The sequence below is a fragment of the Aulonocara sp. 'chitande type north' Nkhata Bay genome, linkage group LG20, assembly GCF_057382095.1.
Source record: "Aulonocara sp. 'chitande type north' Nkhata Bay isolate Kocher_YH1m ecotype deep benthic linkage group LG20, A_spYH_male_GT1.1, whole genome shotgun sequence".
Taxonomy (NCBI): domain Eukaryota; kingdom Metazoa; phylum Chordata; class Actinopteri; order Cichliformes; family Cichlidae; genus Aulonocara; species Aulonocara sp. 'chitande type north' Nkhata Bay.
Window position 1 is genome coordinate 26,800,549 of NC_141363.1, and position 25,494 is coordinate 26,826,042.

The 25,494-nt window shown below is 40.2% G+C and overlaps 2 protein-coding genes and 1 long non-coding RNA gene across 4 annotated transcripts; 2 read left to right on the forward strand and 1 right to left on the reverse strand.

The window, feature by feature from the left end:
- Nucleotides 1-5,549: 5,549 nt before the first annotated feature.
- Nucleotides 5,550-10,106, forward strand: hsd17b10 (hydroxysteroid (17-beta) dehydrogenase 10). Its single transcript, XM_086277262.1, has 6 exons — nt 5,550-5,703; nt 7,566-7,730; nt 8,703-8,867; nt 8,962-9,090; nt 9,176-9,284; nt 9,413-10,106. The coding sequence occupies exons 1-6, from the start codon at nt 5,680-5,682 to the stop codon at nt 9,601-9,603; spliced, it is 783 nt and encodes a 260-aa protein (XP_086133388.1). The 5' UTR covers nt 5,550-5,679; the 3' UTR covers nt 9,604-10,106.
- A 1,248-nt stretch (nt 10,107-11,354) lies between these two features.
- Nucleotides 11,355-13,454, forward strand: LOC147305777 (uncharacterized). The gene is made up of 2 exons (XR_015126604.1): nt 11,355-12,062; nt 12,855-13,454. It is a non-coding gene; the product is annotated as an uncharacterized LOC147305777 (long non-coding RNA).
- Nucleotides 13,455-17,098: 3,644 nt separating this feature from the next.
- On the reverse strand, nt 17,099-24,569 carry LOC147305778 (uncharacterized). Of its 2 annotated transcripts, none has more exons than XM_086277084.1 (3): nt 23,418-24,569; nt 23,001-23,078; nt 17,099-17,929 (listed from the first exon to the last, which is right to left on the reverse strand). In XM_086277084.1, exons 2-3 carry the CDS (start codon nt 23,005-23,007, stop codon nt 17,439-17,441), a joined length of 498 nt encoding a protein of 165 aa, XP_086133210.1. In that variant the 5' UTR covers nt 23,008-23,078; nt 23,418-24,569; the 3' UTR covers nt 17,099-17,438. The 2 variants fall into 2 exon arrangements, with proteins under 2 accessions (XP_086133210.1, XP_086133211.1); XM_086277085.1 differs by lacking the exon at nt 17,099-17,929 and adding an exon at nt 22,075-22,666 and having other exon boundaries at nt 23,418-23,920.
- Nucleotides 24,570-25,494: the final 925 nt, after the last annotated feature.

Sequence of the window (25,494 nt, forward strand, 5' to 3'; positions counted from 1 at the left end):
GGAGATCAAGTTGATTTAAATGTCAGTATTGGCAAAGCTGAAATGAAGAGCATGGTAAAACAGAAAACAAGGGAAAGATGGCAAATCGGTGGGAGGAGGAGAGGACAGGGAGAGGGTTTTATTCTATTCAAAGGAAAGTAGGAGAACCAGGAGAGAAGAGACAATATCTCGATTCAGATTCGGACACACTGGGTTAAACAGTTCACTGTTCATTATAGGGAAAAATCAAATGGGGAAATGTAGTAGTAAACTATTAAACATGTTTTGTTCCATTGTCAAAATTATCAGGAAGAGAGAGAAAAACTAATTCAAAACCTGGAAGGCTTTTCTTTGATTGGAGGGAACACACAGGAGGTGCAAGTCTGTCGCATGCTGGCCTTTCCCATTACAATTGAGCTGGCCTCTGGACCTAACTGGGCTGGGAGGAAAAAATAAGGGCCTGACTAAGCAAAAGAGGGCATTTAAAGAGAGAAGGTCTCACAATGGTTTCACTTGAAACTCCTCCTGCACTGGGTGCTGTTAACTAGTCTCACAGTGTTTCTAGGTGCTTCTCTGTTGTTTCTTTGCAAGCCTTACAGCTTTTAGTGTCCTGCAACATCTGAGTCACGGTCCTGGGGGGTCCAGCCCCATCACAGAGTAAACTGAAAACACTGTGTAAATAATAGATTTAACAAAAAAATGTTTTCATAAAATAAACTGTTTTCTTAATTGATGCAAAAATGTCTTCTTTTTTTATTAGATCAGGTCTGGCACTCAATGTTATAGAGATATTATTTTGGACATGTTAAATTGTGTCCTTTTTTTTTTTTTTAGATAATAAACCTCTGAAAAAGACATTGATGGTAATTTGCAGTGGTTTAGTATTGATTGAAATATCTGTGAAGTCCTGTTGATTTTTAATCATGATTTTATTATTGTTTCAACATTAACCACTGGTGCAAAGGTGGTGGAAATTCAACATCAAACTATAATATTGTTCCAATATTAAGATTGGTTTGGCTGGTGCTTCACTGATCTTCAGGTCCTGGAGGGTGATGCATTTTGAAGATGGAGGATAGCAACAGCACATCTGCAGCACAGTGTACCTTGCAGCACTCGTCTCAGATCACCCCTGACTTTGTGATGAAGTAATAATAATGGCATTTCTGGCCATTGGTATACCACAACTTAATCCTTTCAACAGCTACCAAAAGTTAAGGGACCTAGCTTGTGTGAGCCTTTTGGGATGTATATACACTGCTCAAAAAATAAAGGGAACACTTAAACAACACAATGTAACTCCAAGTCAGTCACACTTCTGTGAAATCAAACTGTCCACTAATTGACAATCAATTTCACATGCTGTTGTGAAAATGGAATAGACAATAGGTGGAAATTATAGGCAATTAGCAAGGTGGTGACCACAGACCACTTCTTAGTACATAAGCTTAGCATTTGCCAGAGGACACCAGGCTGATCCACACCTGAGGGATTTCTTGGTGTTTTGGAAAAGGCAGTCTCCGCCATCTCCAAGGGAGAGGAGCGAGGTTCCCAAGCCAGTTATGGTTCTGCTACGTCAGTGGGACCGTTTGGTAGAGAAGGATGGCATACTCTATCAGCAGACTTCACGTCCTGATGGGGGTGAGGAAGTGCTCCAACTTGTCCTCCCAGATGCTCTAAAGTCTCTGGGACTTCAGCTGAGACAGCTGCACCAGGACCATAGCATACCACCGAATTGGTCAGACAGCACTGTTACTGCCCAGGGATGTCCTCTGACATCAAGCAGTGGGTCCAGGGTTGTGAGCGTTGTCAAACTACAAAAGATTCAGGGTTGGTATCGCATAGCTATATGGGCCACTTGTAGGCATCTAGGCTAAATGAAATCCTGGCCATAGATTTTACTTTGCTGGAGCCCTCCCTTGGTGGGCTTGAGATTGTCCTGATTATGACTGATGTTTTTAGCAAATACACTGTCGTATTAATAATAATAATAATAATAATAATAATGATGATGATGATGATAATTGTTGTTGTTATTATTATTGTTATTAAGTCACTTTTTGCCCTGTAAGTTATGATGTTACTGCAGTTAAACACAACTTTTTTACAACACATGCAATAAAATCTTTCAAACACCCGTGATTCCATGAATCTGAGTCTGTGAGATTACACTTCATTTCTTGAACCACCAGTGATTAAAATGATAAAGTAAGTCTAGGCAGTTCGTGCTTAATATTGTGAAAAGTTTAAGATGACAACAGCCTTGAAGGGAGTCTCACCCTGGCTGACTTTGTCACATGGACTGAGAATGCTCTTGATAAGGAGATGAGCACCAATAACCTCAAGCTGTTTCCAGCTCTGTCACGGTGGAGGCACGGGTTTTTGCTTTCGCAGGGAACCAGGACGGGAACAATTTTCAGTTCAATTCCTTTTTTTTTAAAAAATAGGCACTTTATACTAGACCCTGCAATAACACATACAGAGGAAAAACCCAAGAATCATATGACGCCCTAGGAGCAAGCACTTTGGCAACAGCGGGAAGGAAAAACTCTCTTTTGACAAGGAAGAAACCTACGGCAAAACCAGGCTCAGGGAGGGGATAAGAGGGATACAAAAAACATGCTGTGGAAGAGAGCCAGAGATTAGGAACAAGAATGATTCAATGCAAAGAAATCTATTAACACATAGTGAGTGAGAAAGGTGACTGAAGAAGAAACACTCAATCCATCATGGAAACCCCCCAGCAGCCTACGCCTACTGCAGCATAACTAAGGGAGGATTCAGGGTCACCTGATCCAGCCCTATATGCTTTAGCAAAAGGGAAATTTTAAGCCTAATCTTAAAAGTAGAGATAGTGTCAATTTCCCGAATCCAAACTGAAAGCTGCAGTATGCAGTACTGTCAGTACTCTAGCTGCAGGATTTTCGAGTAGCTGAAAGCTTTTCAGGGAATTTTTAGGACATCTTGATAATAATGAATTACAGTAGTTCAGCCTATCTATCCGGTCTGACAGCGACCCTACGATGTCAGACTTAAAGACCGGATTGGTCAGAACTTAGTGGGCAGGGTTCTGAGCAAAGATAAGTAAAAGCGCTCTCACTTTTATGGTTTTTCGGGTACACAAACCGTGTGTGTGTGAACCCTGTGTGTGTGTGTGTGTGTGTCTGTCTGTCTTAATGTAGGCTCTACCAAGTGTTTGTAGCTGTTATGCTACAAACATTTCATATTACAAACGCAGAATAAAGCATAAAGTGCAAACTGTAAATAGCTGCTCACATTATTATTATCAGTCGGTGAGGACGTAAAGAACGTTTTACACCTTTTTAAATCTCATATTAAAGACGCGGTATCGGTCACAGTAAATCAGTAAAGTAACAGTAAAGAGCTCAGCTCGTCTTCATCCATCACAGCCTTCAGGTTTTCTTTGGAAAAAACAAAAATGATGTTCTTTACCAAAAGAAAAGTGAGTGAGACTTTGACATTGACACTGTATGACAAGGTAATTGGGAAAGTGAGCTCTTTTACATACTTAGGTGTTGTGTTTGATTCGAGACTGACATGGCGGGAGCATATTGATTGGATTGAAACCAAATGCTAAAAAGTTATTAATGTTATGAGGTGTGTAGCTGGGAGGGGTTGGGGAGCGAGCTCTTCTGCTTTGAAAAGACTTTACCTGGCATTAATTAGGTCGGTCTTTGATTATGGGTGTGTGGCATATGGTTCAGCAGCTCCTTCTGCGTTGAGACGTTTGGATGTTCTGCAATCGGAAGCCCTTATAGTGTGCTGTGAAGCTTTTAAGACGTCTCCAGTCGGTGCCCTACAGGTGGAGATGGGAGAAATGCCCCTAGATCTTAGGAGGAAGCAAGTGTCGGTGAATTACTGGGTTCATCTTGGTGGTCATGGTGATGCACATCCCACAAAGGAGGTACTTTTGGAATGCTGGGAGTATGGAAGAAGTCAGAAGGCTCATTTTGGAAAGGTGGGGAATCAGTGGGCTAAGGAGTGTCAGGTGTATGAACTTAAAATATGTCCTGCAGTAGTGTTCTCTGTGGTTCCCCCATGGTTATTGGAGACTCCTCCTGTGGACTGGTACTTGCTGGATCTGAAGAGAACATTGAAAGGCAGAGTCGATCTTGTTTCAGCATTTCATTTTCACAGCTTGACTGAATACCCTGAGTGTATTCATGTGTTCACGGATGGTGCTAAAAGTCCAGTTACTGGAAGTACAGGGTTTGGAAACAGTTCCGTCAAAAAATATTGGAATACACAGAATACACTTCGGATGGACTGGCAGTATACACGGTTGAAATGGTAGCAATTTTGGTAGCATTGAAATGGGTAGAGTGTTCGAAAATCAGGCAGGTGGTAGTATGTTCTGACTCGGCAGCTGTTCTTTCAAGTCTACAGTCGTTTTGTTCGAAGACAAGGCAGGGCATGCTGTATACTATTCTGGAGACTATAAGCAGGATAAGGTGTTGTGGTGGCAATATTCACTTTCTTTGGGTGCCAGCTCATGTAGGGATCAGTGGAAATGAAAAGGTGGATAGGTTGGCGAAAAGAGCGTTGACTAAAAGTAGGACTGAGATGGAACTTACAAGCAGTGGATCTGAAGGGAAAGGTGTTGTTTGGAGGCAGGTTGTTCAGGAGTGGCAGAAGCGGTGGGATTCAGGGAGTACGGGCAGGCAATTGTATCATCTTAAGAAGGAGGTGGCAGTGAGTAGGTTGTATAGGGGTAATAGGAGAGATGAGGCGGTCATTACCAGGCTTAGACTGGGACATTGTGCATTAAATAAAACGCTACAGATGATAGGAGAACATGAGACGGGGCTTTGTGGAGTGTGCCAGGAGGAGGTGGAGACAGTAGAGCATGTAATACTGCGGTGCAAGGGTTATGATGTGGAGAGGTCAGTTCTGCAGAATAGGTTGACGGAGCGGGGAATTGGGGAATTTAATCTGAAGAGTGTGTTGGAGGGTAGTAGGGCACAGGTGAGGGAACTGGTGGGGTTTCTGAAGGCTATAGGTGTTTATGAAAGAGTGTAGGGTTTTTTTTTTTAGTTTTTTTTTTTTATACAGCTTGTGAACTCACTGTCTGACCCATACTCCGGAACAGTAGGAGGCGGTAATGCTCCTTTACGTTGGTTGCCAACCGCCGTTAAACACAAAGAAGAAGAAGAAGAAGATCCATCACAGCTAGTGATGGGCAGATGAAGCCCCATGAAGCACTGAAGCTTTTCATCCAATTGGTTCACCCCAACGCGAAGCTTCATGAAGCTTCATTTGCTCTAGCAGGACACCTACTGGACGTAAAAATAATAGCTGGCATGAATTTGAAGAGTGTGGCATTTTGCACACAGCCTGTAAATGTCAACAACAAAAGGAGTGTGTAAAACACCTATAGTGTAGTGATGGCAGTATACTGTGTATATTTATGCTGGCAGTATGGAAAATGATTATTTGCGGCAAAGTTCGAACCGCTTCATGAACCAGTCACGTGGTACAGCCGGGCAGCGAGGCTTCGGACGTCATCATTTTCAGCTCCTCCCATAAATGAAGCAAGCCTCGATACGCGCTTCGCGGAAACGCCCCCTCCATTACTCGACACACGCTCCGAAGCCTCGATACAGAACGTCCCATCACTAATCACAGCCTCTCTCGTACACACACGATCTTTGGTATGACGTCAGCCGAGTCGGATCTACGATGGCGAACATTCGGTGTGTGAAGGTGAGCAGCAGAATAAACATGAAACACCTCCGCGCTGCCTCGCCGTTTTCTTTTCCTCTGAGGAAATATGACGCTAGACTTTCACCCTGCTTCGGTTTCGATTTGTGCGAGTTTTTCTGGTTCTTTCGGCGTGCACGCTCTCTTTGTAGTCCATAAGTTTGAGTGCTCGGCTAGCATACTTGCAGGTTAGCAAACATGCTGATAGCTCCCCCTTCAGCCCTCCCGGCTGACCTCCGGCTGTCAGTTAGATGGACACAGGACACACGAGGGCTTTTAAACATGGCAGCTTAAATTAATTAATTAAATTAATAATGCTGTATTTATATTTCAGTTAATAAAAACCGGTCACTGAGATGAATCTGAAGAGTAAATGAAGGTGCGCGCATGTGTGCTTAGCCCCCTTTTTTTGTTAACTTTGCAAAAACAAATAAGACAAATAACAAATAAGATCATTTAGAAGAAGGTGTTTAAAATGTTTTTCCCCCCAGTATTTTACGCATCAGGTTTTTTCAGGCTCAAGTCTGGTCTCTGGAGACTGTCTGCCAACAAAAGCACAATGAGTCTGTGTCACCTTACATCACGGAAGCCTGGGAAGTTTCTTATAATCTCCGGATATTTGATACAAACAGTCTATGTTATGCTGGAGTGTATAAAACCCTGGTTAAACATCCTGTGATTTTCTTTCATGGGGGAAACAAAAGCCTCTTTGGTGGGTGACAAAATGTTCATATGCAGGGAAACCTGTGGCATTATGATGTAATGGGTCTCCTGATGTAGACTGCAAACAATGAACGACTGATCCCAGCAAACGCTGAGGAAACACTGACTGCATCTCCCATATAAAGACACGATCTAGACGTTTACATGTAGAATAATGGTTCATATGCCTCCTATACAATGGAAGGAATGTAGTTCATATTATTGCAGCGCAGACCTTAATTCATGTCTCTTTTTTCTTTAATTAAAACATTTGAATGACAGCTAAATTTCCTATGAAATGTCTGTGATCAGACAGTCAGAAGTTATGTATGTTATTTGTGTTCTTTATGGCGACTGGCTACTTTATATTCAATGTTTCTACCATAAAGGTTTCATTCCTTTAACATGTTTTCAGTCGCCGTTTTGTTAAATTTAAGTAACAATGCCATTTGCTTAGATGTCGGTAAAGATTATGTTTTGGGTTAAAATGCTCCTCATTCCACAGCAGCAGCTACACATACGGCAGGAAGGTCAAAGTACAAGGTACAGCGTTACGAAGAAATGGTGCCAAAGTTCGTCTAGTTCATTCAACTAGCAGTTTTTTCCACTCCAACAGTATCTTTAGGGAAATTGTGGCATGCGATTATTTCGAATTAAAGCTTTCTTTCAATACAGTGTGGATGTTGCAGTATTATACTATTTCTGAAAGGCCTTTATTGATGTATTGATCTGATTACTATTGAATTTCGATCATTGAAAACCACAGCAGAGAGATATTGAATAGGATTCATTGGTAGTCACCTTAAAGACACTGGACAAGATTTTAAAAGTATTTTAAATTCAATGAAGCAGCTTTAACATCAAATATGTTTGACTAACCAAAAACAAATCCCATCACAATTTCATGAAGTGTACCTAATATAATCCATTACTGAGGAATTAACGTTTAACAGATAAAACATGCAGTGTCTTTTTGAAAGGAACCCAGTGATGTTCTGATCTGTCCTTTCACTCGTCTTTCTTATTGGCCTGCGACTTTCTTTCCCCTTTTCTTCTGCCCCCTCCTCTTGTCCCGGTGGGCGTCCCTCTTTACGTGTGTTTTTAACAAATTTCCCATGTGTGGGACTAATAAAGGTTATCTTATCTTATCTTATCTTGAGCAGGGTCTGGTCGGCCTGGTAACAGGCGGTGCCTCCGGTTTGGGGCGGGCCACCGTGGAGCGTCTGGTGCAGAGCGGAGCGTCTGCTGTGATCGTGGACCTGCCCTCCTCTGACGGACAGGCTGTGGCAGCCAGTCTGGGAAACCGCTGTGCCTTTGCTCCTGCAGATGTGAGTCCAAAATTCAACCGACGCGAGACTGCATATTTTGGAAACATTAACAGAGAAAGTCACATTTGTAAACACTCCTATCTGTGCGAGCTGTGCGGGGCATAGAGTTTACATGAATCGAATAGAACAAAATGGACCAAAATGCTTCTTACGCCATGTGTGAAATGAATACTGATTGTCCTTTAGCACTAGAACCACAAAAGCGGTCATTTTGACATCCTTGGCATTTAAAAAAAAAATCAAGTAACTCTGTTGAATTAAAACACAATCATCTTATATTTCGTGACTTTTCCTAAAAAGGGTTTATTTTAGTGGATTTTTGGGGTGTGTGGGATTAATAAGAAAAAAAAAGTGCAACAACTTCAACCTAGAACCATCGAGGACGCCATTCTGACCCCATAGAAAAGAATGTGGCATACATTTTGACATGAAGGCAGCTAAAACCTGAGCCAGAGACCACTAGATTGATTGACAGACAGATAAATATATAGTGGGGTGAGTTGTGGAAAAATAATTTGAGCATCAAAACTAAACAGATTTCTGAGATTTGTTGAAAGAAAGTGAAAACCTTCGGAAAGGGATCAAAACAGCATGAACGAGGTTCACACCAGCATTGACACAAAGGCAAAATTACAACAGCTCCTTTATAGCCATCACGTGGATACAATCTTTGTCTGTTCAGCGTTTGGATGTGAAATTCTCACCATCGTGTAGATTCTGCATGTGCCACTGGAAATGTAATACCCTGTCAGCTCAGTAGATGGCGCTCACACACAGTAGATGCTGAGCCCCAGTGCATTCATGTTGTATATTTTGGCCATAATTATTCTTATTTGTCCTCTATTTTCCTGCAAACAGGGAATATAAAGAATCTTTGGTGCATTTCGAGTTCTTCTACTGGGGTTGTTATTGGCTGGAATGCTTTATAATTTGATGTGAGCAAAAGGGCTTCTTGTCCTCGTCGTTTTCCAGGTGACATCAGAGGCAGAGGTGCGGTCAGCTGTTTCCCTGGCCAAAGAGAAGTTTGGGAAGTTGGACTTGGCGGTTAACTGCGCTGGCATTGCTGTGGCTGTGAAAACATATAACTTTAAGAAGGACCTCCCTCACAGCCTGGAGGACTTCCAGCGTGTCATCAATGTAAGACGGCCGGACAGATGATCAGACGGACAGAAGAAGTAGTAATCAGAGAATCACATGTGGCTTTTATTTATTTATTTAATTTAACCTGCAGGTGAACATTGCAGGATCTTTTAATGTGATTCGCCTCGCTGCGGGCGAGATGGGGAAGAACGAACCCGACGCAGACGGACACCGAGGCTGCATCATTAACACCGCCAGCGTGGCAGCTTTCGATGGACAGGTAAGGTTAAAAAAAAAACTATATATAGTATTTCTTAAGTGAGTGATAAAATAAATGAGTGATTTTGTATTTATTTATTCTTCAGGTTGGACAAGCGGCTTACTCCGCTTCTAAAGGCGGCATCGTTGGGATGACTCTTCCCATCGCACGAGACCTGGCACCCGTGGGCATCAGAGTCATCACCATAGCACCCGGTTAGTGTTCCTACTTAGCCCGTTATAGTTAACTTAGACTAAACCGAAAACTATGTGGAGAAATTAGATTTTCTGATTATTTTATCAAAAATTGACACAAAAATCAACAAAACTGTTTTTTCCTTCAGGGCTCTTCTCCACTCCTCTTCTCGCCGGTCTTCCAGAGAAGGTGCGCTCATTCCTCGCGCGCCAGGTGCCCTTCCCCTCGCGCCTGGGTGACCCCGCTGAGTTTGCTCACCTGGTCACATGCCTGGTTGAGAATCCCATGATCAACGGGGAGGTCATTAGACTGGACGGAGCCATTCGCATGCAGCCCTGAGCCGTTCTCAGCTCAGTGTTTTATCAGAATCTGCTGGCGACACAAAGATACATGAAAGATGTAGTTCGATGTGAGGAGTTTGAGAAAGCAGGAGGGCTGCGGTTTGTTTCTCGTATGGTAGCATTTTCCATTTTAAATTTTGTGTTCACTCACTGATAACTTCTAGCTACTCGTGTAGGTTTGGAGCTAAAATACACAGAAATCCATACGCAGAGAAAAAAAGTGCCCGAGTGCCTTTAAATGTGACGCCAGGTGGTCCTGAATGGGTCCGACTCTTGCTATGAATCATACGTAACATTGTGCATCTGACAGCATCTACAGTGTGAGAACAGGCTGCTGAGTTCATAGAACAAGTCTTGTATGTTTGTCTTTGTGGCTGTATTTACATTGTAAAAATCTGCACACTGTAAATATGTCTGTCAGGAATCACTGACTGTTTTATCAAAATTTTATGGGAATGTAAAAACTGACTATGGTACAATAAACATCACAAGTTTGACTAATCTGTGAGTGAAAGTGGTTAAAAATGATGGAAATTAACCTCACGTGATTGATGTTCTCCTTTTTAATCTGTAGCAAAAAACCCAAACAAATATATAACACAAATCTTATTTTTGCTTTAGTACATGAACTTTCCAGCCTTGTGAAAGCTGGAGGATAAATTATTTTAATTACTGGCACATTGGTTTTCCAGAACAAGTACAAGGGAAAAAAATCCTCAGCAAAACTCTCAAACCTCTCTAATCAGAATATTCTCAATAAAGTTACTTCCAGCTTTCTTAAATAGAAACCGACAGAGATTTTGCATTGCCATGAACTTTTTTCCCCCTTCAATTTCTATTATAAATTTTTATTTGTCTTGACATCCAGTCTGTTTGTGGGACACATCACTGAGTCATTATGTCGGTTCGGAAGAAAAACATGAGCATTCTTTGCTCTGTGTTAAGATCCTTTATCGTCTAGACAAATATACTTCTTAATAAATCTACTTTTCATCCATGGAAAGAGAAAAGTCTAAAATCTCAGTGCACGCCTGTCCATTTACTGTAATTATTATTATAATTATTACAATCTCCCCGGGATGTTTACCTGACATGCAGCTTGGTGTCACATGCGTATGTATGTATGTACACGTACATACTAGGGGTGCAACGATACACAAAATTCACGGTTCGGTTCGGTTTGTACTTTGGTGTCACGGTTTGATATTTTTTCAATACAAAAAAAATGTTCATGCCTTTTTAATTTGTCATTTATTAAAATTATAAATATATATTTTAACTCAAAAGTACAGTTTTTAAATTTAATGTTGCTGAAACAACAAAGTAATAAAATAATAAATCTGATTGAGGAATCACTCATCTTTGGAAAAGAGTTTATTACAGAGAAATGTCTCTTTCCAAAATAAAAGCTATACTATACGTTTCTTCTGGGCTATATTCTCAGCAGCATATTAAACATATCAGGTCCCCATAAGGAGAATCATGTGCTAAATGACTCGGGTCAAGTTTGTAGCATGCAGGCTTGTTGTTTTTGTCTGCTTCCACTTGTCTTTGCACTAGGATGATGTTGGCGTAAATGTATGGAACTCCAAAGTGTTCAAAATTAAATAAATAAATAGGTCAAGATGAAATAAATAACTATGTGAATAAATAAGACACAGATATGTAATGTGAGAATGATATTGTGAAATAATGGAACACATTTTGAAAAAAAATGCTCATTATTGTGAAATATATTGCATTCTGCTATATAAATTTTCTTATTATTGTGAAATATTATTTCATGGTCATTATTTTTCACAATAACAGAGATTATTCCTGAGGCATTTTATTTATTTCCAGCCGTTTTTAGTCCAAAATGACCTTTTTTCAAAGTCAGTCTTTATTTCAAAATCCCGTTTTTCCCGATGGTCTATTTATTTCATAATGCGACTTTTCAGCAGAATGACTTTGTCTGTCAATCAATGTAAGTGGGCTGGACCTTTGCACCTATTGGCTTATCGTTTACCATCGACTAGTTTTCCTGGATACCGGCTCCGCGGACGGCTACTGCAGCTAGCAACAGCGTGCTAGGTCAAAAGTCACGGAGGATGGCGGACTGGTGTGAACTTCAGCCAGTTCTGCTCATTTAAGCAAATCAGATAGAGAGGGATCATTTACCTGTAGATACTGTTTTGAGTCGTTTAGATGTTTCTGAAATGCTTGGGATGATAATTGCTCTTCAAGATGTTCGCATCGATGACAGCATTGTCAAAGGTTTAAGATCAATTCAGCACCGTGTTCGTTTGGAATACGCCGAGGAAGAACAGTCTTCAAATGTTGGCCGTCCACGTCTAGAAATCCCGGTGCAGCACTCAGGACTTTAGTGCTGTCCGGGATAACCGTCGGGGTAATTGCCGATACATTTTCTGTGTCTCCGAGCACAATTAGGAGGAAAATGACGGAGGATGGTCTAAGGTAAGTTTATGCTGTAATTGAGCACCTGTGTGATTCTGTACACAGCATTGTTTAGATGTTGACCTTAATTATGACGTTTGACAATGAATTATTATCGCTTACTTTTTTTTGTTACTGTCTAAAGTGGGGCAGCTACGGCTAAAGCTATCGGCGCCATCTCGGCGTTGAGACACGTTTAGCAGTGTTAGCTGTTAGTGTGTTAACTCGGAGACTGGGGTCAGTGGAGCCTGTAGGAACCTTTTACACAGAGAGTAGACCCACCAGCTTTCCACAGTCTACTTACTTATCACATCTTGTTAGACAACAGGGTCATTAGTGCTTTAAATAGTACATAGTTGAATGTTTCATTGCTGTTTGTAGTTGATTGTTCTCTGATAACGCATAACAAGGTTGATGTTAAATAGCGAGTTTATTGAAATGGTTTTGTCTATTTCAGCAGCATTATAGATATCATACTTTCTCTGGTGTCTTCGGCAAAGCTAAAACAAGAATACATTTACATCCTTGGTTCTTTCAGCATTAATTGGAAAACTTTGAGATTTGCTGTGCGCCTCCCAAGCCATTCTCTTTTATCCCACCTGTCAGGTATAGATGGCAATACTTTAAACAAAGTTAAATTTGTTATACCTGAAGAGAACCAATCCTGACCTAGAATGGGTGAATGAATAATTAGTTGGTAGCCAATGCCTAAGCAACTCACATAGGCCCTGGCAGACTCAATAAGTCCATCTAGGAACAGCTGCAGGAAACACCTCTTCAGTTTAGATTTAAAACATGTGCATGCTCTTTCAGGTTGATGAGGATTATGGTGTGGACTGGACAGGACAACATAATCGCCGCCCATCAAATGAGATCACCATTCCTGAGATTCAGCTCCCAGATGCACTGAATGAACAAGACCCTGCTGTGCTACCAATACTTCAGAATCACTTGTAGAAAGACATTATTACATTTAATCAGTTTCTATGTCAGGAGGATTTTTTTTTTTTTAAATTTCTACAGCTTTGTAGCTAATACTGACTCAAAACAGCATAACCAATTTCATTTTCAACAAAACAGTGAGTGGCTATAAAACAGGATTTGTTTTATACAGCTGTCACTTTAATGATATTCATTTCGTGGTTGGATATACAGTACATGTCAACTCTGAGCAGATTTAATACAATGAACACAGTACAGTAGTGTAACATCTTAATTCAAATAATTTTTTCTAGAAATTTTTTTTGTATCAGTAGCGAGTATAAACAAAACATATTGTGTAATTTATAATGTACAGTGAACAACTGATTTTGATATCTGAACTCTTCATCAGTTTATATTAAAAAAGCCATAAATGCACACCTGTACTCTGTATTTTTCACTGTCAAGTGTATTAAAAAGAACTAGAACTCACTAGATTGTCCGTTTCTTTGAACACCGAGTACAGTAATGTGATGCAAGAAAGAAGAAATGGTCTAATTTTACCATGTGGTTATGGAATCAATCGTAAACCAGACCAAAACCTGAGTCAGTAGAGTTGAGACACACCTGAATGTCCATTAGAAATGACTCATAGGTACAGTAGTGTGCAGGAAGACGTAGTACTTCAAAACCGGTGGAAGACTTTGGAAGATTGCTGTTGACCACTTCCACAGTCATTTCTCGGCAAGACTTCCCATCCTGTCCAAAACTTGATGAGGGCTTTTTGTTGTGCACAAGATGCTGCAACAGAAGATTGTTTTAAACTATAATGACATCCTATATTCATTATTTTGAATCTTTTATGGAGAAATACCATAAAAGATGACCACTTACATACAGGGCACCAGACATTTTTGCCCCACTCAAATTGCTGTTGTAGCTTTTATAGATATTTTTATGTTAACAAAGCTAAAAGTAGTCTACATACAATTCTAGTGCAACTGATAATGCCACCACTCTTATGTATTGCATGGAGCAAATAACAAAACAAAATTATACTATAGTGTAGAACTGGGCGATAGAACGATAACGATATGTATTGCGAAATAACTTTTTCTCAATAGAAAAATTAAACTATTGCGATAGACCTCACCGCTCTTGTCCTTTTTATAAAAAAATAAATAAAAATAAATATCGTGATATGAAAAAATCTCATATCGCCCAGCTCTACTATAGTGTACTTTGTTAATGACCCAAGATCACTGGACTGTATGTAATTTACCAAAGGGGCGATCGGGGCGATCGTGGCTCAAGAGTTGGGAGTCCGCCTTGTAATCGGAAGGTTGCCGGTTCGAGCCTCGGCTTGGGCAGTCTCGGTCGTTGTGTCCTTGGGCAAGACACTTCACCCGTTGCCTACTGGTGGTGGTCAGAGGGCCCGGTGGCGCCAGTGTCCGGCAGCCTCGCCTCTGTCAGTGCGCCCCAGGGTGGCTGTGGCTACAATGTAGCTTGCCATCACCAGTGTGTGAATGGGTGGATGACTGGATATGTAAAGCGCTTTGGGGTCCTTAAAGCGCTATATAAATACAGGCCATTTACCATTTACCAAAGTATAATCAGAGAAAACCAATGGCAAAATACCTATCGCAGCAGACTTACCATTTTCAATGAAGGACCGAAGGTAACCTGCCACTCTGCATTTATGGTAAATAAATGGTAAATGGCCTGCATTTGTATAGCGCTTTTCTAGTCCCTAAGGACCCCAAAGCGCTTCACACTACATTCAGTCATTCACCCATTCACACACACATTCACACACTGGCGAGGGCAAGCTACGTTGTAGCCACAGCTGCCCTGGGGCGCACTGACAGAGGCGAGGCTGCCGGACACTGGCGCCACCGGGCCCTCTGACCACCACCAGTAGGCAAACACGGGGTTAGTATCTTGCCCAAGGATATTTGGCATGCAGCCAGGAGGCAGCCTGGGATCGAACCACCGACCTTCTGATTAGTGGCTGACCTGCTCTGCCACCTGAGCTACAGCCACCCCTTTATCCTCGAGAGCATTCCTCTTCTTCCTCATCTTCATCTTCTGTGGCAGGCCACAGTCATTTTATAGCTTTACTTATCTTGTAGTCTTAAGAGCATCAGCAACATTAGGTGTATTTTTATTAAATGTAACCCAGCTGTTCAACTAACCCACGCATACAAAACAGTATATTGGTGTTTTGTGTCAACAATTAATGTTCATCCTTCATAAATTAACCAAATAGCTTTACTATTCAGATGTTAAAAGATGTGACCTGACCTTACCTCACAACAGGGAGCAGTCTCTGATTCCCTTGGTAAGAAAGGAGGAATGATGTCTGATCTTTCTGTCAGAAGCGGCCATACCATGGTTTCCTTAAGCCCTTTCCTCAGCTGCTTGACTTGACGACTTGTTTGTGTTATGACCTACAACGGTGAGACCAAACCAAAACTGAAGTTGGAGTCTGTAAAGTGACACACACTTTAAATGTTAAATATTTAAAGAACATCCACTGTACTAGTAAAAGCATTTTCAAATTATACCCACTTACAAAATCACTACGTTGAACTAAAATTGCTTTTTTTTCTTTCACATAGATTACTTGTCTTCCATATTAGCACAGAAGATAAGCCACTTTAAAACAGTCATGAATAACTATTACCTACAACAATGTAAATAGTAATACAGACATTAACCCAGAAGACAATTATTTTCTCTTACCTAATTTATAGAATTCTTTGCTATGATAAAAAACAGTATTAAAAAAAATCTGTGACTAAACTGTTTAAAAAGCTCATATTTGGCAGACAGACAGACTAACCAAGCAATAATAACATATCGTTACTTACCCTGAACAGCGTTTCGTGGAGTGGAGCTAGCTGTGATAGCGTTAGCATTTGCTAACGTTAACACTGTGCGGTTGTGATGAGAACTTGGACCAGGGACCACTTCATCTCCAGTACACTGCTGCAATACGCAGACTGAGGTGAAGACGTTCAATCTAAGCGGTTAGCAAGTTCTCTGAGTAACTCAGAAACGGACTTGTTTCCTGCAGCCATGCCCTTCACAAGAATTGATACACCTGTAACGTTATTCGCGCCCAGTGTTTTGCATTTGTCGGTGCCTTAAGTTTATTTTGAGCTGCATACTGCCGCCAGCTGCATAGGAGATGCATTGCACCATTAAACCTAAATCGACAATTCACGTGCTATTACTTATGTCTGAGTAAAGGAGCAACCAATCACACAACTGGCTCCGCCCTGTCTTTCTTGATTGACAGACAAAGTCATTCTGCTGAAAAGTCGCATTATGAAATAAATAGGCCATCGGGAAAAACGGGATTTTGAAATAAAGACTGACTTTGAAAAAAGGTCATTTTGGACTAAAAACGGCTGGAAATAAATAAAATGCCTCAGGAATAATCTCTGTTATTGTGAAAAATAATGACCATGAAATAATATTTCACAATAATAAGAAAATTTATATAGCAGAATGTAATATGTTTCACAATAATGAGCATTGTTTTCAAAATGTGTTCCATTATTTCACAATATCATTCTCACATTACATATCTGTGTCTTATTTATTCACATAGTTATTTATTTCATCTTGACCTATTTATTTATTTAATTTTGAACACTTTGGAGTTCCATATAAATGTACAGTCATATTCATTGTGTTCCCACTAGTGCTGTCAGCGTTAATCTGAAATGACGTTAGCGCCACAACACGGCAAATCTCCGTTAACGAGCTACCGCGGATCGCCCCATGCGTGGGGCTGGACGGCCAACACGTTAACGAGCTAACTGCGCTAACGCACTAGTTTCCACCCATGTAATTGAGCATTGCGTGGCACATCCAACATACTGTTTTACTTTAGTCCATGACGCGCTTACCTTCAGGGTCATACGTCACATGAAAACCGAAATAATTCCAAACGCCAGATCTGAATGAGGGTGGTGGGAGGTCCAATTTGCCATGTTGCAAGGAGAGCTTAACTTCTGTCTCGCTAGCTTGCCCTGCACTCAGTGAATTTGCTTCGACTACTCTGCCTAGGGTGCACTGTCGAACGCAGATCCACTGAGCGCTCAACACAGACAGCATCGTCAGAAGGAAAGTTGATAAAATAAATAAAAAATTTTGTATTGTTCATACATATGCATACCGAACCGAAAGCACTGTATCGAACGGTTCATTATCGATACGAGTATTGTTGCACCCCTAATACATACATAAAGATTGGAGGGATGACCTGTGCTTCCTGTGTGTTAAAGATTGAGTGAAATCTCTAGAACAAACCTGGTGTCTGCTCTGGTGGCACTAATAGTGTTAAACTTTAAAGGTTTTTGTCAGCATATTAAGAAAAGTCTCTCAGGGTGACTGGAGATTTGAGGGCTTGTTGTTTTAATACAAGGGACTGCACGGTTTAGAAAGATCTGTACTGGGCACAGTTTACCACAGACTGAATTCAAAACCAGTGCCAAACAGAGAAATGCCCATTTTGCGACCAAAGGAGATACCCGTTCCCAGCACCTTGGCTTCGACACCTGTGGGACTAATTCCCACTCCTGTGTCTAATCCCAGACCAACTGTAGCTTTGACTGGACCAGCAGAGGCTGAAGCACTGGCTATTTCTGCTCTGGCAAAGGCTTGGGCACCAGAGGCCACAGAGGCTTCAGCTCCTGCGCTGGCATTGGGTCCTTTGGCCTCTGCGTCAAAAACACTCCATTCAGCACGGGCGTGCCCCACTCCCGCTTCAGCATACGCTCCGGCTTTGGGAAGACGCTTCCCTGGTTTGTCCTCAAACGCATCTGCAAATGTTCCAGCCCGAGCAAAGGTTTCCTCAGTAAAAGCTCTGCCAGGCCGATCAAAGGTATCGATCATCTCAAGTGCTCCAGCTGTATTAGTAGTAATGCCTCCACCTGCTCGCATAACTGCATGGGCTGTAAGTAAGGATAAATGTAACCTGAGCTACATAGAAGACAATGTTATAGCAGTGGATATTCCTACAATATTATAGAAACGGGATTTAAAAATGTACTAAAACAAGAATTATGCTAATGATGGACTAACAAACACTGTTGTTAACCCTTTAAGACCTACCATAGAACCAAGTCCGCCAGAGCTTATATTATATTTTTACATGCTGTGGAGCCATTTTTGGGAGCATTTCAAGTTGCTATACATCAATACAACCATTATAGCCCAGATTTTAATAATATGTATTCATTAAGTGCATAGTAATTACATAAATTGCAAAAAAGTGCAATAAACTACAAAAAAATTGAAAATCGTTTTTGATTTTTTAACATATATTTGTAGTTAGAGAAATTTAAGAGTCTTATCCCTCAAAACTGTAAATACAAAAAAGTTGCACAAAATAGTTTCCTACCACAGGAAATTTATTTTGAGTGTCTTCATAGTTTTATTTTTGAAATACACCAATTTTTATACACTGCAGGAAAAACGAAAATAAATATTATACTGCAAATTTGCAAAAAAGCAACATATGCATCAAAATAAACTATTTCCAGCAGTGCAATATGAGTCCTAAGCATCCCAGAAACGACACAGAAAGTCATAAAGTCAAAGATAACTTTTAAAAAGAGCAGTATAGGCCCTGAGGCCCTGATCGCAAAAAAGACTACATTTCCGCGAAAATGACGTCACTTCCGGTTTCGGGCAGGTAATGGCGGAAATGCAAAAGTTCGCGCTGACGTCTATTCCAACGTAGGAAGTGTTTTGAACAGCTGATCAGATCGGTAAAGCGTGTTTCTGGAATATTATGTTTTTGTTCCTGCAAGCGCTTTTTATGCAGTTTTTGCAAAGCTTTATGTGGAAGGAAACCGTGACCTAGGACAAGCTGATGGCATCAGATGTAAGTACAACTCCTCCGGTTTCATATGCAAAAAAAATTTTTGCGCTAGCTTACGTGGTTGCAGTGCTACTGGGATTTAAAAATAGTTACGCATAACAGAGCGTTCCCGCTCCGATCGGCTCTAAAGGGTTAATGCAAAAGTGTTAAACCTCACAAATATGAAAGGCAAATATGTCCTATCACATGAAAATATCAATATTGTTTTTCTATCAATAAGTAACAATATTGTATTCTCACACACACACACACACACACACACACACACACACACACACACACACACACACACACACACAGGTGAAACCTACCTTCCATATTTTCTGCACACAGTGCCTCACTCCCTTCCTTCAATTGTCCAACTCACAAGCTCTTCTTCCTTTAAATGAAGCTACAAATAAACATAACACAAAACTCAAAAATCTTTCATCACAGAGGAATAAATAGCAGACCAGGAGGGTGGAGGCCTTGGGGGGGTTTACAAGTGACTCACAAGATTCTTTTAAACAGAATGCAAAAGTGAAACTAACAGTGGCATAGACTGTTAGTTTGTTCCAGGCTGCACTGTGAAGGCAGGATATATATAAACAGTACTTGAGGGTTTAAAAGTTCAACTTCTACCACCCCAGATATCTGTACTGTATGATACAGGTAAAGTTGTTAAATTGAGTATATTCAAGTAATACAAATCTGCTCGAGATTTTACAGTGTTCCTGTTTGTCTTCAGTTCTTGAACATCACTTAACTGTAGTGCTACATGGAAACTGAAAGTTCTTCTAGGGCTGGGCGATATGGCCTAAAATTCATATCGCGATATAATTTGAAGCATGTGCGGCAACGATATATATCACGATATATTATTTTCTTCTGTATAACGTATTTTCTACACGATAAGGCACACTTAAAATCTTTTAATTTTCTCAAAAATCGAGAGTGTGCCTTATGTATGAATTCTGGTTGTGCTTACTGACCTCGAACAGATTTTGGCGTGCAGAAATCTGTTAAAAAACGTTTTAGTACAACTTTGGTAAGCCGCACTGCTTGATGGATTGTCAGAGCATTACGGCTGCCATAGTGAGGAGCTTCGCGGAGTAATCTGGGTCCAAAACTCCGTCCCCTTCAAGTCCCAAAGTCAAACGAACACCGAGAGTTAAAAACGGTCTAAATTCTTTCATCTTTAATCAAATCATCAGCATTGCTGCTTTACCAGGTGTAACAATTAAGTTTAACATCCAGGCATCCATGAAAACAGAATTTATGAAATTTAATGGAGTTAGAAGTTAACAGGAAGTTAGCTCGCTAGTTTACACCTAAACATTTCATACCATGTTCTGACTGAGAGATATATCACGATATTTGAAACTAATTCAAACGTACAGCTCTGCTACCACTTCCAACATAAATGAAGACAGAAAACTAAACACCAGTGGCGTTTGCAGGGTTACTGAAGTTGGACTACCTGGTATATAATGTGCTACGTGATTGCTAGCGACACAGCTATGTTAGCATAACATTAGCACAGTGAAGCTGGAGGATGAACGCCAACTTTTTTTTCCACTCGATAAAAGTGAACGTGAGGGATTCTGGTGGTCAGGGACAAATGCAATCGCATGGCAGGATGCTATACACGGGGCAAACTTCAGTCAGGAGAACAACTGAGATTATTCATCCACAATACGAGGTTAGTTACTAATATACTGCAATAACATGGGAATAGAGCAGCTGCGAGAGAATTCAACATTAATGAATCAATGTTACAGAAGTGGAGGAAGCGCAGTTTTTGGCTTTCCCCATATTTCAAAAGTGCTTCATCTCTTTGCTATGACTGTCGTCCAGCATAATTTGCAGATGATAATGGTTGTAGCCGCTGCGATGCTTTCGACCAAAACAGGCGCAGCCGGATGACATCATCAACATGCGCTATCGCGATAGAGCGATATAGTCATCTCTATCGTTGGCCAAATTTATATCGTTTCTATCGTATATCGTTTCTATCGCCCACCCCTAAATCATCAAATCTGCACTTGAATGTATCAAAACCTAAAAACTATGTAGCTTCTAAAGAGAAAACAAACAAAAAAACAGGTTTTAAGTCTGTACCAGCTGATTCTGACACCAAAGGTTCACTGGTTTGCTTCCAGATGTAAAAAAAACCAAATTAAGACAAACTGCAGGAAAAAGAGTGTCATAATTTAATATGTGAGCTAGTGGCAGTTAGAAGGCTTTTAGTTTCACTTTGAGTCACAAGCCTCCAGCCTGAAAGAGAAAGCAAAACCAAGTTGAAATAAGTTGTTTGTTTTTAGATATCTGCACAGTAGATGAGAATTTATTTAGCTTTTGCTTGAAAGAGAGGGATCAATAAACAGTTTTTGCCATTATTCCATCCTCAGGTGTTTTACTCTGAATGAACAAATGCCAACATCAGTTTAGAGCTGCAGTTTCCTGGAGCCTCTGGGAGACATTGTATGTTATCACAGTATTGTGGTGATACAGAAGACAAGAAAGAAAGAAACAAAGTTCCTCACTATATAAAGAAAATTCATAGCCACATTAGACTTAATTGATGATTTTTTCCCAGTCCTTTTTTTGTTGAGTGCTTTTTTTGGAATTTCTGCAGCTTCATGACTCACTAGATTTCACATTCTCTTCAGTGCTTTTATTGAGTGTTTTATGATATTGAGGTCATATTAAGAAAAGTAGAACAAGCGTCATACCGAATTCTCAAAGTAGTTTATTCTTAGTTGAGGAAGTGAAGGCATCCTTTCGAGCCCTGCACGTTAAAGAGAAATCAAAAAGTTCAGATAACATTTTGCTATTTTTCTGAATTTAGTTTTGTAGGTAGGAATAAATCGATTTATGGGCCCAGTGTTTGCTGAGTGACCCGTTTCAGTGTCTGGAGTTTTGTGTTATTATAGGTTAAAGTTTTATATCATATTCAGCGTGACACAGTGTGGAAAGTTTAGTTGCTACGTGTTGCAACCAAGACCAGTCTCGAGACATCCAACTCTAATAAGCTACAATGAATTTTCCTTTTCCTTGTCACCACCTGCGGGATGGTGTGTGTTCTTTAATCTCTGTGTCATAAAGTGATAAAGTAAGATGATAAAATAAGCGAAGTGGTAAAACTTTGTGCTCATATGAGAATATTAAATCTGAAAGCAATAAAAATAAACACACACAATATCATTTATCAATTTTAATGTTTTTATCACCAGCGACAACACATATTAAGAAAAATCTTTCAGTGATTGGAGATGTCATGACAATTTATTAATTATATGCAGATTCGAGGGCTTGTTGTTTTAATACAAGGCACTGCACGGTTTAGAAAGATCTGTACTGGGCACAGTTTACCACAGATTGAATTCAAAACCAGTGCCAAACAGAGAAATGCCCATTTTGCGACCAAGGGAGATACCCGTTCCCAGCACCTTGACTTCCACACCTGTGGGACTAACTCCCACTCCTGTGTCTAATCCCAGACCAACTGTAGCTTTGACTGGACCAGCAGAGGCTGAAGCACTGGCTATTTCTGCTCTGGCAAAGGCTTGGGCACCAGAGGCCACAGAGGCTTCAGCTCCTGCGCTGGCATTGGGTCCTTTGGCCTCTGCGTCAAAAACACTCCATTCAGCATGGGCGTGCCCCACTCCCGCTTCAGCATACGCTCCGGCTTTGGGAAGACGCTTCCCTGGTTTGTCCTCAAACGCATCTGCAAATGTTCCAGCCCGAGCAAAGGTTTCCTCAGTAAAAGCTCTGCCAGGCCGATCAAAGGTATCGATCATCTCAAGTGCTCCAGCTGCATGGGCTGTAAGTAAGGAGAAATGTAATCTGAGATACATAGAAGACAATGTTATAGCAGTGGATATTCCTACAATATTATAGAAATGGGATTTAAAAATGTACTAAAACAAGAATTATGCTAATGATGGACTAACAAACACTGTTGTTAATGCAAAGGTGTTAAACCTCACAAATATGAAAGGCAAATATGTCCTATCACATGAAAATATCAATATTGTTTTTCTATCAATAAGTATCAATATTGTATTCTCTCTCTCTCACACACACACACACACACACACACACACACACACACACACACACACACACACACACACACACACACAGGTGAAACCTACCTTCCATATTTTCTGTTATTGTGCCTTTGTTTCCACTTTCTTTCTCCCAGCCTGAGCTGCTTCCTTTTTCGATATGTCCTGGAAAAAAAAGTCACTTTTGAAATACTTGCACATATGAACATTTAAACACTATAAAGCGCTTAAACATCCAGTACTTTCTTCATTGTTATTGGTCAGTTATTGTTTAAAAAACTGGGAGAACTGTTGTAAAGAATTAATATAGAAAAACATCAGTTACACACAAATAAAAGATGGTTTGTCATCATCCGTGAATAAGTTTTAAGTTTACTCATTGAAACAATAACTTGCAAGAACAAGTCAATTAAAATATCATATATTAATATATACTACACCATTTGATATGGACTGTAGAATGTAAGACTCAGATAATCAGATTATTATCCCATGACTACTTACCCGAATAATGTTTCTTGGGTTACAGGAAATGTTTGCACGCCTTTGCTGCAAGCACTGAGGGACAGAGGAATAAATAGCAGACCAGGAGGGTGGAGGCCTTGGGGGGGTTTACAAGTGACTCACAAGATTCTTTTAAACAGAATGCAAAAGTGAAACTAACAGTGGCATAGACTGTTAGTTTCGACCAAAGGAGATACTGGTTCCCAGCACTTTGGCCTCCACTCCTGTTACACCGATTCCCACCAACTGAAGCTTTGACTGGACCAGCAGGGGCTGAAGCACTGGCTATTACTGTTTTTGCATAGGCTTTTACACCAAGAGATGACACAGAGGCTTCAGCTCCTGCGCTGGCATTGGGTCCTTTGTCCTCTGCATCAAAAACGCTCCATTCAGCACGGGCGTGCCCCACTCCCGCTTCAGCATATACTCTGGCTTTGGGAAGATGCCTCTCAGGCTTGTCTTTAAACTGCAAACATCTGCAAATGTTCCATCCCGAGCGAAAGTATCCTCAGTAAAAGCTCTGCCAGGCCGATCAAAGGTATCGATCATCTCCACTAACACTAGCAGTAACTCCTCCACCTGCTCACACAACTGCATGTGCTGTAAGTAAGGAGAAATATCATATTTGAGATATAGTTATGGCCAGAAGACACATACATTCATCAGCAGAATCAATGTTGTGGCAATTTTGGGCTTTTAATCATTTTTTTGTTTGTTTTTATAATCATTAAAGATGTGTCATTTGAACTGTTGTTTATCACCAAAACCCTCAAATTGCCCTGTCATTAATGCCCATGATGAGTGTACGTAAACTTCTGACCAAAACTGGATATAGAAGACAATGTTACAGTGTAAATTATTCATAGAGTATCATTTAAACAGAATGGAAAATTCTGTAATTATACAAGAATGATGTTATGATGTTATAGTAAGAGTGTCTTGAATGCAAAGGTGTTATACTTCATGACTGTAAATGCAAATATGCAACATAACTATAAAAAATACATTCAATTATTTTAAGTCATGTGTGTAAAAAGATGTGCGTGGGAAGAAAACTTCTTTTTACAGCAAAAAAACTCCCTAAACTTCCGAGCAAGCACCCACACGCTGCCACGGGAATGTGAAACTCCCAGATCCTTCCACTGACCGCTATGACACACCTGCACCACGGCAAACCTCCGCCTGCCCCACTCCTGCTATACAGGTGAAAATAGAGCAAAAGGACCGCTGAGCCTTTGATTTTATTTATTTTCTGCTGTGTGTTACTTGCATTTGTTTGAAAGAGTGAGTGTAAACACAAAAAACATTTTATTTTATATGCTGGAATATGCAGAAAATAGGTTTAAATGTTAAACAAATTTCTTCCAGTGCATATAATTTAATTTTTGCTTCATTCGTAAAGTTAAAAGATTAAAACTAATAAAACAAGTTTCATTTTATTTCAACACTATTCAATAACGTTTACCCCAATACTACTTGGTCACTTAAATACTACATGTTGTCTTCATATTACATAATGTTCAACAAAGTCTAGAGTCTGGTTTGACATAAGAATTGAATGGATCTACAATGACTACCGTCCTCCTATCTTTATATGGGTTGCAAGGGCATAACCCAGAATAGAATAGAATTAGAATAGAATTCAACTTTATTGTCATTGCACATGCACAGGTACAGGGCAACGAAATGCAGTTTGCATCCATCCAGAAGTGCTTTAGTGATATAGATATATTACAATATATATTAGCAATAGTATAGATATGTAAGTATATTACAGAAATGGGTCTATTATGGTATGTTATAATGTACACGGTATGAAGTATGTTGTGAATATTCTATAACTATAAGTATGTACAGGCTGTAGTGAGTACAAGCTATGTACAGGCTATGAACAGGATATAAATATGAAAAACTATACAGAATATGAAATAAATAACTTTACAGAATCTGGGATATACAGCTTTACAGAAATGGGAACTATGCAAGTTGTAAACAGTTGTAGGATTAAAAATTATCGAATGTACAGAATGATTATTTACACAGAGCTATACAGTAGTGCAGTTAAGATAAGTGAGGG